The sequence below is a fragment of the Oncorhynchus nerka genome, linkage group LG24 (assembly GCF_034236695.1).
Source record: "Oncorhynchus nerka isolate Pitt River linkage group LG24, Oner_Uvic_2.0, whole genome shotgun sequence".
In the NCBI taxonomy this organism is placed as follows: domain Eukaryota; kingdom Metazoa; phylum Chordata; class Actinopteri; order Salmoniformes; family Salmonidae; genus Oncorhynchus; species Oncorhynchus nerka.
In genome coordinates, this window is record NC_088419.1 from 53,852,911 (window position 1) to 53,871,135 (window position 18,225).

General features: G+C 41.9%; 1 protein-coding gene across 1 annotated transcript in view; it reads right to left on the minus strand.

Annotated features, from left to right (window-relative positions):
* wdr18 (WD repeat domain 18) overlaps positions 1-18,225 on the minus strand; it is a 93,675-nt gene that overhangs the window by 42,208 nt on the left and 33,242 nt on the right. The window contains exons 5-7 of the mRNA XM_029632214.2: positions 8,910-9,053; positions 1,779-1,843; positions 584-708 (exon numbers count right to left, since the gene is read on the minus strand). Of these exons, the coding sequence (XP_029488074.1) occupies positions 584-708; positions 1,779-1,843; positions 8,910-9,053 (334 nt within the window). The remainder of the gene's footprint in view (positions 1-583; positions 709-1,778; positions 1,844-8,909; positions 9,054-18,225) is intronic.

Sequence of the window (18,225 nt, forward strand, 5' to 3'; positions counted from 1 at the left end):
CGTCTTCAACCTGTCTCCCACCCCTTCATTTACACGTATTTAAGTGGAATTAACAAGTGACATCAATAAGGGATCACAACTTTCACCTGGATTCACCTGGTCAGTCTATGTCATGGAAAGAGGTCTTATTGTTGTGTACACTCAGTGTATATCTGACACACAAACTAACATATAGAGCAAAGGTAGATAAACGCATAAGCTTGCCTTTACAGACCAACCTAAGTTGAACCAAACGCCCAGCGCAAGACGGGCATTACGTTTGCCATCTGCTGTTAACTCCCAGTCAACTGATCAGTTCACAGGAAACAACAGTAACAAGGGAACAAACAAAATTGCACCTGGAGTACACTGCAGACGTAAAGGCATGCATGTCAAACCATACACTCCATGACCTCAAAAGGAAGGAGAAGCGTGGAAGGGTTTTCTAACACGGTCCGGAGGCAGGATGATGTATGACTCGGGGCGTCCTGGGAGAAATCAATGTCTCAGCGAGGCATTTGCTATGCCAGCGGCTGAACTGAAGAGATGGGTTTGGGCCACTGAGGTGAGACTTTGGTTAGGTGAGGCGGTCATTCAAGCTCACCTTTGTGGTTGATGCTGCGGACGCTCTGCTTGCTCTGGATGTCCCACAGTCGTATGGTCTCATCGTGGGAGCCCGAGAGGAGGAGAGTGCCATCCATAGAGACAGACAGACATGTCACTAGGTTCCTGTGGAGGGATGAGTGCAAAGGGAGATCACCACCTGGCTGATAAAATAGGGTTCTCAGAACATCAAATGTTTGGGGATCAACATTGATCTCAGCTTTTCCTTTATTATCTAAGTAAATAACGGAAGCAATCGCGTCACACAACATCTCAATTTCAGAAATTAAATTATATCAGATTCCATTTTTTCTTTCTCAAGTTCTAAACTAAATTGTTCTCCTAATTTCTTCAATGCTATCATCAGTTTCCTTACAAAATCACCAGAGTACATATTCATGCTTCTCCAGTCACATCACAAGGGAGGCCAAAAGTCATTGCTAAAAAATAAACCACTTTCCTTACTAAGCCTGTTTACTTACAGCAGAGTTTCAACATTGTTATCGTGCTTGTTTCTGTGCACACGTTACAGGCAACCTAATTACCATATATGTGCCTTCCAGGAATGGTAACAGCAACATTTTCAGTACCAAACGAGTCAAGGGGAAAAAAATTCAGATAGTGTACGCTCCTTCCGCCCCCTGCTCTGCAGCTACAAAAAGCCACTCGAGTCTTCTAGTCTGGTTCTGCACACCCACTGTGTGCCTGTCCAATCAGTATGGTGGTGGCATGCACCTTGGCAGTCTCGGATACCATACGGTGAGAGAGATTAGGACGCCTGAACTTCTACTGAGACCTAGTTCGGCACAAAGAGATTCCACAAGGATATCGTGGGGTATTAAAGCCACATGAAACAACCCGTCAGTCACCACACAGCTGTTACAGCATCAAAGCCCCTCATCCTGAACCATCCCTCTCTCCACCCCCACCACCACACCCCGTTCAAAAGGAACTTACATTTTTATGTCTTGCCCATTCCCGCTGAATGGCACACATACACAATCCATGTCAAGGCTTAAAAATCCTTCTTTAACCTGTCTCCTCCCCTTCATCTACACTGATTGGAGTGACATCAATAAGGGATCATAGCGTTCAGCTGGTTTCACCTGGTCAGTCGGTCATGTAAAGAGCAGGTGTTCCTAATGTTTTCTACACTCAGTGTATATTACATAGACCAGACCTTGAAGGCAGCCCACCTGTGTCCTTTAAAAACCTGGTTGCCCTCGTTGTCCGACTGGAACGTCTTATCCCGACTTAAGCTCTGCAGATCAGAAGAAGAAGAAAAAAGTTAAAAGTTGATCAGAGTAAGCAATCCTCAGAGTTTTTTTTTTTAAATACCCAGAGATAATGAGCTTGTGTCTCAGGTACACTTTCATCGGTATGTGAGAATGCTGTTCATTGACTACAGCACGGCGTTCAATACCATAGTGCCCTCCAATCATTAAGCTAAGGACCCTGGGACTAAACACCTCCCTCTGCAACTTGTGGTAGCAGAATCAGAATTAGTTAGGTAACATTGATAAATAATATGTTTTAATTACATAATAATGCTTGTGTGAGATATTTGTCATTAGGATGTTTTCTTTTTGGATAATACTGTTGGCAGTTTGCAGTTATCCCTTCTCAGCTAGGGCTCAGTTACTTGGGGGCCAGAGAGGGGAGAGGTCAGGTCCTAAGTGGTACCAAGAACGAGATAAGAACTTCGTTTAGGAGACCAAACTGAACAATAATTTATAGCTAATGCTATCTAGCTATAGGATACTCCTCTTTCAAGTAAAATGTTCTTTGTGTAATGTTCCTAAGAAATGTTTTGTAAGCACTCAGAATTCATTTATAGACACTGAATTGATCTGAGAGTCACAGGGCTATGGTGAAGCTCATATAATTAAAGATGGACTTTATGATAACTCTGACTTGTGTGTGGTTTGCCCTCTCATGATTTGGTAATACAGGAAATTTCCACGACAAACTGGATCCTGGACTTCCTGACTGGACACCCCCCAGGTGGTGAGGGTAGGCAACAACACATTCGCCACTCTGACCCTCAACATGGGGGCCCCTCAGGGGTGCATGCTTAGTCCCCTCCTGTATGACTTCAACACCACCATTAAGTTTTCCGACAACACAACGGTCCTATTTTAATAGTTATTGTTGGATTGTGTGTGTTTCTCGTTTTGAAGGTAAAAAAAAGTTATGAAATCTTTTTACGTTGCATGGAATTTACAAGGCTTGAAGTCCTTTTCAGGAGACTGAAAAGAGTTCTACAGCTGCACCATCGAGAGCATCCTGAATGGTTGTGTCACTGTATGGCAACTGCTTGGCCTCTGACCGCAAGGCTCTACCAAGGGTAGTGCATACAGCCCAGTTCATCAGTCTATAGCAGGCGGTGTCAGAGGAAGGCCCTAAAAATTGTCAAAGACTCCAGCCTCCCAAGTCATAGACTGTTATCTCTGCTATCACACGGTAAGTGGTACCGATGCACCAAGTCTGGAACCAACAGGATCCTGAACGACTTCTACCCCCAAGCCATAAGACTACTAAATAGTTAGTTAAATAGTTAACCGGACTATCTGCATTGACCCTTTTGCACTAACCCTTTTGACTCATCACATACACTGCTGCTACTGTTTACAGTACTCCTACTTATATATACACAAAGCTACCTCTAACTCGTACCCCTGCATATCGAATCGGTACTGGTACCCTTGTATATATAATTACACATTGTGTATCTATTATTACGTGTTTTACTTTTCTATTATTTCTCAATTTTCTTTCTCTGCATTGTTGGCAAGTAAGTAAGAATTTCACTGTTAGTCCACATCGGTTGTTTATAAACCATGTGACAAATACAATAAAAGAGTAATATGTCTCCCATCTGTTAGGTTGGCTGGATATTTCTGGCACTCGTCAGCCTCTAAATGGTTTGATTGATTTACTTAATTGCATTAATTAGGGATGTGGTTGCGTCAGACATGCAAGGGAGGGAGGACGCCACTGGATTTTACTATGACAGACTAATCATTAGATCACGTCTATTACGGCCGGTCTTGAGAGTACTCAATTAAACATGAAAAGTGGACTCGAAAAGGGATTTAGTTGAAGCCGTGGCTATTAATTCTATCGATGTGTGCACCAGCCTGGCTTTGGCTGGAGACTCAGCTGTACAAATGGCCAGATGACTGAAATGCAAATCATTAAGGGAATGTTTGAGGGAAGCATCATGTCTCATTTCACACCACTACATTAACTAAAATGTTGGAGGTGGAGTGAAAACTAATTCACCACGATGAAAGACAGATTATTTTTCGTCTAACATTAGCCTGTTAAACTGTTCAAATCAAGTGCTTAAATCAGTGAGGGATGTTCGGAACCATAGCAAGAAAATTGTATTTACTATGGCAAAAACCTCTTGGCAGGAATACATTTCTAAACCTTCACACTGAAGAAAAAGGAAACGGCTAGCTGCTGCCTCGCGTGAGGAAGGGAACTGTCTGATTTTCTGTCTGGCTCTTTATCCAAATGTGAAAATTCTGGGCTCACGGTCTCCTCTCCTGCTGAACAATATAAACAAGGGAAACGAAACAGCACAACAAACGCAGCTCTCTCGGAACGCAACGCTCATATCCCCACTGGCAGAGTTAATGCCCGCCATGCATTGAAACACTCATCGCATAGAAACTTCTGCCCAGCTACGGTACGAAATCCCCTTTATTAAACAATGATCCACGGGCACATTCAGAGTTAAGCTGTTTAGGAAATTAATAACTCTCCCCAAATCGGGTAAACAGCACAATTAGAGGAGCAGAAAGAAACATGCTAGCAGAGTTAATGCCTTTTAGATGCTGACTGTAGAGATGGCAGAGTTCCGATATTATACTCAGAATTTTTTAAAGATGAATCATGAGATTGAAATGAAAATGTGGTTGTTGCTATAGGGAAATTATGGTTAACTTATGGGGTTGATACAAGGTCCAAATACAGTATACAGGTAGCTTCAATACAAAAGGGATCTCTGTGTTAAAAATAAACCACAATATGTTCAGATATGCAGCAACCCTATTGAATTCTAACAAATGTAAAAATGAATACATACATTTAAAAAATATAAAACATTTGTAATGGAAGCCAGTTGGCCCAAAGCAACACAATATCCATATTCTCAATCACAACGAGGACAAATGAGTAACAGATTATCTGCAATCCCTTTAGTATGAATGACAGAGAATGCAGCATAATGAGACGGATCATTATACTTTGATAGCTAGGGGGAAGCCAGAGGGAAGAGGAAATGATGCAGGATTAAAAAGCGGTGACTTCACTCAGCAGCAAGTTCGAGCATCTATGGAGGAACGATGCAACAATGCAAGGCTTGGCACTAAAATATTGTTTAATCAAAAACCTGTTCCTCTCTTTAAACAAAAGATAATCATTATTAGTTGTACTCAAATCCAGGGCTATAAAAGCTTTTTTCTCTCCAATTACTTTAATTAACCAATTGATCTTTAAGATGATATGCCTAAATAATTGAGCGTCTAAAGACTGTGGATGGAAGTCAAAAGGCGTACGAGTCAATGGGGCAGCGGCAGCTTGGCTTTGAAAATCTTTGAAAGGCAAGCATTAAAGATCAAAAATCAAATCAAATACATGAGGAAAGTTAGCACATTAATAACCTATGAGTCCAGATTCAGGACCAAGGTGAAAGGGGTCGGTAGGCATTAATACTACGCTGAGAAACGTGGTTATCCAAACCGGGTCTTCACTTGTTGCAATTATTGAGAAAATTCCCCTGGTATTTTCAGTACACATGAAACACACTTCAATATGAATAAATGAAATGATAAGCTCCCTCAGAAATCTTATCTTTCAAATCAATTACTATTTTATAACAGTCATTCTTCCTGAGGTCAAGTCACTTCACTACAACATTCAAAGCAATTATTGCGATACTCTCATGTCAAAAAGCGAACATAAAAGGGTTGCAGAATCCCCTGACCAATAGTAGAATGATTGACGCAGTAATCTGTACCGCAGCCCAACATCTCTAAAAACAATTATAACAACTAAAAGGACCAGTCTATATGACCGTTTCTGTTAATAATCTCATGTAATCATTGTGCCACCAATAGATCCCCCTGTCCCTTACTAACCATGTGTCAATGGAGATGGAGAGGACATAAATACGCTCTTGGTTGGAGAAGAGATGAGTAAGGGAACGGTTGGAAAAAATGACCGTCCTAACAGATAGATACACCACATGACCACATGCTCGTCGAAGATCTCAGCCCAAAATCATGGGCATTAATATGGAGTTGGTTCCCCCTTTGCTGCTATAACAGCCTCCATTCTTCTGGGAAGCATTTCCATTAGATGTTAGAACATTGCTGCAGGGACTTCCATTCAGCCACAAGAGCATTAGTGAGGTCGGGGACAGATGTTGGGCAATTAGGCCTGGCTCGCAGTAAGCTTTCCAATTCACCCCAAAGGTGTTCGATGGGGTTGAGGTCAGGGCAAGTTCTTCCACACCGATCTCGACAAACCATTTCTGTGTGGACCTCGCTTTGTGGACGGGAGCATTTTCATGCAGAAACAAGAAAGGGCCTTCCCCAAACTGTTGCCACAAAGTTTGAAGCACAGAATCGGCTAGAATGGCATTGTATGCTGTAGCATTAAGATTTCCCTTCACTGGATCTAAGGGGCCTTGCCCGAACCATGAAAAACAGCCGCATACCTCCAACAAACTTTACAGTTGGCACTAGGCATTGGGGCAGGTGGCGTTCTCCTGGAATCCGCCAAACCCAGATTAGTCCGTTGAACTGCTAGATGAAGCATAATTCATCACTCCAGAGAGCGCATTTCCACTGTTCCAGAGTCCAATGGCGGCGAGCTTTACACCAATCCAGCCGTCGCTTGGCATTGCGCATGGTGATCTTAACCTTGCACTAATTTGAAGGGGTGTCCACATACTTGTGTATATATAGTGTATCTGTTATCCATCTGCAGCCATCCATCTGCAGCACTCTTTCACAGATGCAGACTTTTCTCCACTCAAACCTGATGCCTCTGGGATATCACTTATTTGGCCATACGTGCAAGAGCCACCCACAACATATCCAGTGGGGCTGATGGATTTTGGGAGAGGCTTTCACAATTAAAACCAAAAGAGATATCGAGTAAGGAGGTTGAAAAAACGAAATGTGAGTTTAATTATGGATACATAAATGGAGCAGTGAGCAATCTGCCTTTACTCAGACAGTGATTCTCAAGCCATGGAAGTAAGCATTGTGAAGCACTCCATCTAAACTTACTTCAGGAGAGAGAGCAAGAGAAAGGCAGGATTTGTCTATAATGGGGGGTGATTGCTAAGGGCAATGCACAGTAAGTGACTCGCACCCAGTTTTGTGCGACTGCAAGAGCCAGGATAAGGGAAATTAGGTTTTAAATAGAAGTGGGGTAGTCTAACAAGGGGAGGGGGATCCTTTCTTGTGCTAAAATGTGCACATTCATTTCTGTCATGTTTAATTGAGTCTTTTATACAAGTTTCTTTGTGGTACCTGACATGAAACTCATGACAAGTAGAAAGGAGGAGAGGACAAAGCTTGAAACTCAAATTGAACCATATCCATTAATGTATTCTCTGATCTAGTTGGTTATGTCAGTTACAGAAAATATTTGGATTAATTCTCTGCAGCTCAACAAATACATTTTTCTGCATTGAAATGTGACTTTAAAGGGGCAAAAAATGAGCCTATTCTGCAAACAAACCATCAATCATGGCAAATACAAAAGTCCATCTTGTGTTTAAGCCGAGGAAGACACGGGAAGCTCTTGATTAGCACGTTGCAATAAGACTAGATTCAGTTAGCCAGAAGGGCTGGCAGACATAGCTCTGAACCTGACGTGTCACCTTTTCTCCTTGAAAGAGAGCAATCAGAAAGAATCCCACTAGACGAGACTGATGGGAATGTATAGAAACTGTGATATATGGGGGCAACCAAGTGCACCGTAGGGGGGGCAAAGAAGTCCTTCATGAGGCATGGTATCGGGCATTAATAGCAATGAAAAACCCCAGGCGATTTAAACCCAAAACACAGGCCTTGCCGGTGTACAACCCCCCCCTCCCGCATTCTATCACCTCTCAATCTTTCAGGCCAACAGCTTGGGGATTCACCCGTACAAGGATGGTGCAACGTTAGAAAGTTCATGGAAAAGCAACAGAGGAGTACCTTTAGAGAATTCCCCGATACATGTGCAGAATTACAAATTGTGGCAGATGGTAGACTTCGGGATTTATTAATATTTTCCTTTTGAACTGAAGAAGTCTTTCTCAGTGGCTTAAGCTGGAAAAACTGGGGTAAGCCCAAGCAAAGATTCTGTAGGATGCTTTAGAGCAGTGTTCCGGAAATGCCCCCCAAATCTCCCACTAGACAAAGCTTTGTGTAAGTGCAACCTGCCTTGACCTTCCCTGTGCACCAGAGAGATGTGGGCTGGTCCAAACATCACTCACATTCCCCTCTTCATTAACAAACTTTAGCAGCCAGGTTCCAGGCCAGCAGTGTGGAGACACATCAAGGCACTGTCAGCTGAGGGGCCCTTCTTACGAAGTGTACTGTATTTTGGTGCTTCACTGGGAAACGTACAGGACTAACTCAAAAGGGAATTCAGTCAAAGGTGTATTATGCGGCAATTGGAGGGATTATTTTATTTGTAATGTTCTCAATTTATTAAGTTGTCAGTTGTGTGTACTTGGTGACGTGTTTCCACCTTCACTTGTGGAAATTAAATTGTCTCACTTTTAAATAATTAATAATCAGGTAACGGGTTTGATGACAGTATATGCAATTCTAAGGTTATTTTCAAGGGCTTGACATTAATGTGCTTATTTGCCTCAGGTTGCTCATCTGCAGTCTTCAAAGTTATATGAACTGGCTATGGTTTTACAAATGACTGTCAGTTCAAAGTCTCTCTTAGTTACGTCATTTGCCCTTGCAGCGTCGCCAGACTGTGGCCCATTGTGCCTGCTGTATATCTGCTTTCCAATTTGCTGTCACCCGGCTGAGCTCCCCTCTGTCCGGACACTTCTCTCCGTGAGTACTGTCCACAACGGGTTGGTTATTTATAGTAGGGCAACCTGTTTGTAATGTACAGAAAGGCCATTGATGAACCCTTGATGTTATGAAACAAAGAAACCATGTCTGTGTGAGCATGGTTGTGCTTGACGGATCCACCATTAAGAGAGTTTGCAATTCAAACGCATTGTGAAGTTAATCGATGAAAGTTCAGGGTTAAACAGTGAAGGTTGCGAAGACAAAAACCATATAGCTTACCTGGCTACAGAGGGACACCTGAAATATACCGCCGTCACTGCCACCGCAGAAGAGGTAGTACTCGCAGGGGTCAAGGGTCACTGACATGATGCCTACGTCAAAAAGAACAGACAGGAGCATCTCGCCAGAGGATAGCTCCCAAAGCTAGAGTTTGAGAGAGAGAGAGAGCAAACGACAAAAAAAAGGAGAACAGAGTTATGGTTAATTTGATCCGAGTTGTGGACATTGTTTAACTTCAGCTTTAAAGGATACTGTATAACGTCACATTATCAGTATGAGCTCACACTGCAGGGCTGTTAGTCTGACCCTGTCTGTCTTAGAGGAGTGGGCCGTTTAAGAGTGCAAGACACTAAAATACATCTTAGTCTGCAGAACGCCTGCAAATTTCTGTTCCAACCTCAACTTAATGACTTGGACAGATCAAATCATTTAGTGCCTATGACACTTACATTGTGCCAAGATCTTGATGGCCATTCATTGAGCTAATCCATTATTACAGCTAGAAGATAAATGTGAGACAATTTAATAAAAAAAATATTAAAAAACTGCTGAGGAACAGATTTTGGAACTGGAAAGTACAGTGACTTGTGAAAGTACCCCCCCCCCCCTTGGCATTTTTCCTATTTTGTTGCCTTACAACCTGAAATTAAAATGGATTTTTTTTTTGGGGGGGGGGTTGTATCATTTGATTTACACAACATGCATACCACTTTGAAGATAAAATATTTTTTATTGTGAAACAAACAAGAAATAATACAAAAAAGAGAAAACTTGAGCGTGCATAACTATTCACCCCCCCCAAAGTTAATACTTTGTAGAGCTACCTTTTGCAGCAATTACAGCTGCAATTCTCTTGGGGTATGTCTCTATTAGCTTGGCACATCTAGCCACTGGGATTTTTGCCCATTCCTCAAGGCAAAACTGCTCCAGCTCCATCATGTTGGATGGGTTCCACTGGTGAACAGCAATCTGAGTCATACCACAGATTCTCAATTGGATTGAGGTCTGGGCTTTGTCTAGGCCACTCCAAGAAATTTAAATGTTTCCCCTTAACTTCTTTGGGACTGGGGGGCAGTATTGAGTAGCTTGGATGAATACGGTGGCCAGAGTAAAACTACCTGCTACTCAGGCCCAGTTGCTAATATATGCATATTATTAGTAGATTTGGATAGAAAACACTGAAGTTTCTAAAAATGTTTGAATGATGTCTGCGAGTATAACAGAACTCAAATGGCAGGTAAAAACCAGAGAAAAAAATTCTACAGACAAAAGGAATTCTCCGGTTGGAACATTATTGAAGATTTATGATAAAAACATCCTAAAGATGGATTCTATACTTCGTTTGACATGTTTCTACGAACTGTAATATAACTTTTCGTCTGAACTTTCGCATGGATTCCATGCAGAACACTTGTATTTTCATCAACATTTATGATGAGTATTTCTGTAAATTGATGTGGCTCTGCAAAATCACTGGATGTTTTTGGAACTACTGAACATAACGAGCCAATGTATACTCTGTTTTATATAAGTGATTAATTCTATCTGTATTTCTGCTTTTTGGGACTCCTCTCTTTGGCTGGAAAAAAGTGTTTTTCTATGACTTGGCTCTGACCTAACATAATCGTTAGTGGTGCTTTCGCCGTAAAGCCTTTTTGAAATCGGACACTGTGGCTGGATTAACGAGAAGTTCATCTTTAAAATGGTGTAAAATACTTGTATGTTTGAGGAATTTTAATTGAGATCTGTTGTTTTGAATTTGGCGCCCTGCACTTTCACTGGCTGTTGTTGAGATGGGACGCTACCGTCCCGAATATCCCAGAGAGGTTAAACCACTTGAGTGTTGCTTTAGCAGTAGGCTTAGGGTCATAGTCCTGCTGGAAGGTGAACCTCCGTCCCAGTCTCAAATCTCTGGAAGACAAACAGGTTTCCCTCAAGAATGTCCCTGTGTTTAGTGCCATCCATCGTTCCTTCAATTCTGACCAGTTTCCCAGTCCCTGCCAATGAAAACATACCCACAGCATGATGTTGCCACCACCATGCTTCACTGCGAGGATGGTGTTCTCTGGGTGATGTTGGGTGTTGGGGTTTGTGCCAGACATAAGCGTTTTCCTTAATGGCCAAAAAGCCACATTTTAGTCTGATCTGACCAGAATACTATCTTCCATATGTTTGGAGAATTTTGGCGAACACCAAATGTGTTTGCTTATTTTTTTTTTAAGCAATGGCTTTTTTCTGGCAACTCTTCCGGTAAAGCCCAGCTCTGTAGAGTGTACGGCTTAAAGTGGTCCTATGGACAGATACTCCAATCTCCTCTGTGGAGCTTTGCGGCTCCTTCAGGGTTATTTTTGGTCTCTTTGTTGCCTCTGATTAATGCCCTCCTTGCCTGGTCTGTGAGTTTTGGTGGGCAGCCGTCTCTTGGCAGGTTTGTTGTGGTGCCATATTCTTTCAACTTCTTAATAATATATTTAATGGTACTCCGTGGGATGTTCAAAGTTTCAGATATTTTTTTTATGACCCAACCCTGATCTGTACTTCTCACAACTTTGTCCCTGACTTGTTTGGAGAGCTCCTTGGTATTTGTTACGTTACAGCCATATTATTAAATTGAATACAATTGTTTTACTCCCTCAATCAACACAAAATAACAATACCCCATAATGACGAAGCAAAAACAGGTTTAGACATTTTTGCTAATGTATATATATATTTTTTTTGAAATATCACATTTACATAATTATTCACACCCTTTCCTGAGTACTTTGTTGAAGCACCTTTGGCAGCAATTACAGCCTCACGTCTTCTTGGGTCTGACACTACAAGCTTGGCAAACCTTTATTTGGGGAGTTTCTTCCATTCGTCTCCGCAGATCCTCTCAAGCTCGGTCTCTCCAGAGATGTTAGATCGGGTTGATGTTAGTACGGGCTCTAGCTGGGCCACTCAAGGACATTCAGAGGCTTGTCCCAAAGCCACTCCTGCGCTGTCTTGGCTGTGTGCTTAGGGTCATTGTACGGTTGGAAGGTGAACCGTTGCCAGAGTCAGAGGTATTGAGCGCTTCATCAAGGATCTCTCTGTACTTTGCACTGTTCATCTTTCCCTCAAACCTGACTAGTCTCCCAGTCCCTGCCACCAAAAAACATCCCCACAGCATGATGCTGCCACCACCATGCTTCACTGTAGGGATGGTGCCAGGTTTCCTCCAGATGTGAAGTTTGGCATTCGATCTTGGATTCATCAGACCAGAGAATCTTGTTTCTCATGGTCAGAGTCTTCAGGTGCCTTTTGGCAAACTCTAAGTGGGCTGACATGTGCCTTTTACTGAGAAGTCTGGCCACACTACCATAAAGGCCTGATTGGTGGAGTGCTACAGAGATAGATGGTTGTCCTTCTGGAAGGCTCTCCCATCTCCACAGAGGAACTCTGGAGCTCTGTCAGAGTGACCATCGGATTCTTGGTCACCTCCCTGACCAAGACCCTTCTCCCCCGGTTGGCAGCCAGCTCTAGGAAGAGTCTTGGTGGTTCCAAATTTCTTTAATTTAAGGCCACTGTGTTCTTGTGTGCAGCATTAAAGTTCCACATTATTTGGTACCCTTCCCCAGATCTGTGCCTCGACACAATCCTGTCTCGGAGCTCTACAGACAATACCTTCGACCTCATGGCTTAGCTTTTGCTCTGACATTCACTGTCATCTGTGGGACCTTATATAGACTGGTGTGTGCCTTTCCAAATCATGTCCAATCAATTGAATTTACCACAGGTGGAGCCCAATCAAGTTGTAGAAACATCTCAAAGATGATCAACGGAAACAGGATGCACCTGAAAAACTATTTAGAGTCTCATAGCAAAGGGTCTGAATACTTATGTAAATAAGCAGTTTTTTTTTTAAATATATAAATTAACAAACATTTCTAAAAACCTGGTTTTCGCTTTGTCATGAGTAAATGTGTGTGGATTGATAACAATAATAACAATCAAGAAGGCTGTATTTTAACCAAATGTGGGAAAATGGGTCTGAATACCTTCCGAACGCACTGTAATTTAGTTCTGATATGGATGGAGGGACATGATCACAACAGGTGTGATCATATAGCCCATATTTGTTCGTGTTTTTTAGTTTTTTAAAGAAATCTAGCAGACTCCAAGCCTGGTAAAAATAAAGTGATGGAAAAGACAGATTAGTGATGACATGAAAAGTATATGCGCTCCCTTTGGTAGAACCATAATCAAATTGATTTTGATCGCACCATTTATCAAAAGCCAACTTTGCCGACGGCTTGAAGGAAAACCCTGATTGCTTTTGGGAGAGAAAAACGTTAATAGCCAGGCCTGAACAAAGCCAACTTCTAGGCAACCCAGTCATGGAATTACAAAAACAAGCGTACACCAAACATTAAAAAACAAAATAAGATATGAAATCATTCAAAAACACCTCCTCCCATCTCTCCTCCAAGACACTACTCTGCTGAGTCTGAGTATACTAGAGGGAATGGTGGGGCTCATCCATTTAGAGTCTGTCATAGGGGTGGGAGGGAGGGGGCTAGTGAAAGTTGTCTGTAGCCCAACCTGCCTTGTCCTAACAAGCCCTGTTCTCTGGCATGCCGTCTGCTTCTCCTTCAGCCAACACGATCACTCCCAGTCATCGGACAGGGGGAATTATTTGTCTGTGGAGACTGACAGCCTGGAATCTATAGAGCAGCTGATGATATTGAACATGACACTCCGAGCCGCTGACAAATTTGGTATGCAGTGAAGACGTAATAGAATTGAGCAAAAGAGAGCCAGACATGGCATCCTGCACAATGAGACTCAATATAAGTGAGGTAGACTTTGAGTAGCATTATGTGCGTGCATATAGTCTACTGATTTCAAGTTATATACAGTGCCTTGCGAAAGTATTCAGCCCCCTTGAACTTTGCGACCTTTTGCCACATTTCAGGCTTCAAACATAAAGATATAAAACTATTTTTTTGTGAAGAATCAACAACAAGTGGGACACAATCATGAAGTGGAACGACATTTATTGGATATTTCAAACTTTTTTAACAAATCAAAAACTGAAAAATTGGGCGTGCAAAATTATTCAGCCCCCTTAAGTTAATACTTTGTAGCGCCACCTTTTGCTGCGATTACAGCTGTAAGTCGCTTGGGGTATGTCTCTATCAGTTTTGCACATCGAGAGACTGAACATTTTTTCCCATTCCTCCTTGCAAAACAGCTCGAGCTCAGTGAGGTTGGATGGAGAGCATTTGTGAACAGCAGTTTTCAGTTCTTTCCACAGATTCTCGATTGGATTCAGGTCTGGACTTTGACTTGGCCATTCTAACACCTGGATATGTTTATTTTTTAACCATTCCATTGTAGATTTTGCTTTATGTTTTGGATCATTGTCTTGTTGGAAGACAAATCTCCGTCCCAGTCTCAGGTCTTTTGCAGACTCCATCAGGTTTTCTTCCAGAATGGTCCTGTATTTGGCTCCATCCATCTTCCCATCAATTTTAACCATCTTCCCTGTCCCTGCTGAAGAAAAGCAGGCCCAAACCATGATGCTGCCACCACCATGTTTGACAGTGGGGATGGTGTGTGTTCAGGGTGATGAGCTGTGTTGCTTTTACGCCAAACATAACGTTTTGCATTGTTGCCAAAAAGTTCAATTTTGGTTTCATCTGACCAGAGCACCTTCTTCCACATGTTTGGTGTGTCTCCCAGGTGGCTTGTGGCAAACTTTAAACGACACTTTTTATGGATATCTTTAAGAAATGGCTTTCTTCTTGCCACTCTTCCATAAAGGCCAGATTTGTGCAATATACGACTGATTGTTGTCCTATGGACAGTCTCCCACCTCAGCTGTAGATCTCTGCAGTTCATCCAGAGTGATCATGGGCCTCTTGGCTGCATCTCTGATCAGTCTTCTCCTTGTATGAGCTGAAAGTTTAGAGGGACGGCCAGGTCTTGGTAGATTTGCAGTGGTCTGACTCCTTCCATTTCAATATTATCGCTTGCACAGTGCTCCTTGGGATGTTTAAAGCTTTGGAAATCTTTTTGTATCCAAATCCGGCTTTAAACTTCTTCACAACAGTATCTCGGACCTGCCTGGTGTGTTCCTTGTTCTTCATGATGCTCTCTGCGCTTTTAACGGACCTCTGAGACTATCACAGTGCAGGTGCATTCATACGGAGACTTGATTACACACAGCTGGATTGTATTTATCATCATTAGTCATTTAGGTCAACATTGAATCATTCAGAGATCCTCACTGAACTTCTGGAGAGAGTTTGCTGCACTGAAAGTAAAGGGGCTGAATAAATTTTGCACGCCCAATTTTTCAGTTTTTGATTTGTTAAAAAAGTTTGAAATATCCAATAAATGTTGTTCCACTTCATGATTGTGTCCCACTTGTTGTTGATTCTTCACAAAATAATACAGTTTTATATCTTTATGTTTGAAGCCTGAAATGTGGCAAAAGGTCGCAAAGTTCAAGGGGGCCGAATACTTTCGCAAGGCACTGTATTTGAATGAAACACGTGTATGAAGGATATTCTCATCTGTTGAGAGGCTTGAAAGTTGAGTATTTTAAAAGTTGTTTCTTGTGCTAAGTTGATTTACTGCAAATGGCAGAGGTGATGAAAAGCAGTCCATTTGAATTATATAACCCAATGGATGGTGTAGGAATAGCGTTAAAGTTAAGCACGAGTAAGACAAAAGTGAATGTTCTGGATTTACAATTTACTTATGCATTTATTCTAATGGAAATTGTTTGCCAGCTATTCGTCATGAAGGGAAGCTATTGACTTAGCCAAAACATGCTACAATAAATCAAACTTTAGAATTATAGATGGAAAGTGGTAAGTAGGACTTTGTGTTACATGGAGACATGCAGAAAATCTTAAGTATGAAAATGTTTGGTGAACCTAAATATGAAGTCAAAAAGATTAGCCTAATAAAAAAAAGTTGTTCTGAAGCTGCCACGGGGGACATGAGACTTTCAAGATGAAAGAAGAGAGATGGAAGGAGACAACCCACGCCTGTCAATTAAATATAAATCACTGGGGAGGAAAGGTGAGTCAGAATTATCAGAGCCCCACTCTGTAATTTATCAAACTATGGTTATATCTATACAATATGGGCTAAATCACTTCACACTAATTCCTTTCAAACTATGGAATATAATGTATTGATCGACAAGTTGCATGTTAAACAACTACGATGACTGTTAAAAGACCTGCAATTGCATCACTTGAAAACATTTGAAGGAGGTAGTATTTCCATTTTGTTTTGCTATTGGACATGAGCCACAAGCATTTAGATTGCATGTGACCCAACTGCTGAATAAAATACTGTACATCCTGTAAAAAAAAAACTTTTGAACAAGTCATGGGCAGGGACATTGTTCAAAATTATTTCCAGCTCAGAGCAGGTGCCTGATGACGTTAACAGATCATTTGTAACACAACTCTTCGCCTTGGAGATACAGCGCCTTTGGAAAATATTCCGAACACCCTTGACTTTTTCCACATTTTGTTACATTACAGCCTTATACTAAAATGTTTAAAATAGTTTTTTCCCCTCATCAATCTACACACAATACCCCATAATGAAAACGCAAAAGCAGGTTTAGAAAATGTTTTTTTTTTTTTTTTAACAATGTTTAACCTTAAATATCACATTTACATAAGTATTCAGACCCTTTACTCAGCACTTTGTTGAAGCACCTTTGGCAGCGATTACAGCCTCGAGTCTTCTTGGGTCTGATGGTACACCTGTAATTGGGGAGTTTCTCTCAAGCTCTGCCAGGCTGGCTGGGGTGTGTCGCTGCACAGCAATTTTAGATCGGGTTCAAGTCCGGGATCTTGCTGGGCCACTCAAGGACACCGAGACTTGTCCCAAAGCCACTCCTGCGTTATCTTGTCTGTGTGCTTAGGGTCGTTGTTCTGTCAGAAGTTGAACCTTCATTAAGGATCTCTACTTTCTTCTGTTCACCTTTCCCTCGATCCTGACTAGTCTCCCAGTCCCTGCCACTGAAAAACATCCCCACAGCATGATACTGCCACCACCATGCTTCACTGTAGGGATGGTGCCAGGTTTCCTCCAGACTTGGCATTCAGGCCAAATTGTTCATCAGATAAGAGAATCTTGTTTCTCATGTTCTGAGAGTCCTTAGGTGCCTTTTGGCAAACTAAGCGGACTGTCATGTGTCTTTTACTGAGGAGTGGCTTCCGTCTAGCAACTCTACCATAAAGGCCTGATTGGTGGAGTGTTGCAGAGATGTGTCCTTCTGGAAGGTTCTCCCATCTCCACAGAGGAACTCTGGAACTCTGTCAGAGTGACCATCGGGTTCTTGGTCACCTCCCTGACCAAGGCCCTTCTCCACCAATTGCTTAGTTTGGCTGGGCAGCCAGCTCTAGGAAGAGAGTTGGTGGTTCCAAACTTATGCATTTAAGAATGATGGAGGCCACGGTGTTCTTGGGAATCTTCAAATGCTGCCCAATTTCTTTTGTACCCTTTCCCAAATCTGTGCCTCGTCACAATCCTGTCTCAGAGCTCTACAGACAATTCCTTCGACCTCGTGGCTTGGTTTTTGCTGCGACATGCAATGTCAACTGCGGGACCTTATATAAATTGGTGTGTGCCTTTCCAAATCATGTCCAATAAATTGAATTCACCGCAGGTGGACTCCAATCAAGTTGTAGAAACGCCTCAAGGGTGATCCATGGAAACAGGATGCACCTGAGCTCAGTTTCGAGTCTCAAAACAAAGGGTCTGAATACTTATTTCAATAAGGTAATTCTGTTTTTACATTTTTTATAAAGTTAGCAAAAATGTGTAAAAACCTGTTTTCATTTTGTCATGCTGTGTTGTGGGTAGATTGATTGTTATTTAATCCATTTTAGAATAAGGCTGTAATGTAACAAAACATGGAAAAAGGGGACTGAATACTTTCCAAATGCACTGTAGAACAGAACGAACTATGTGAACTCTGTACCCCTATCTCACTATATTAGGATCAAATCTCATTAGGTATAACTGGATACTGCTACTTTTTGAATGAATGGTGGGGGGCTCAGTCAGAAGAAATAGCTTACAGGCAGGTAAATATTGTGGACATTTTCACTGTACTGATCGTTGACACAATGTGTCTGATACTAATAGTAATTAAGTCACTACAGAATGCATATTGAGTTTAACACAGTGCTGTGTGGCTTTAAAAAAAATGGAGGTTGTTTGTATACATTTCCCAATGCATTGAATGTATATTATCTTAATTGGATTTTGAGGAGGGTTTGACCTAATTTAACAGGAATGCATTCCAGAGATGAGA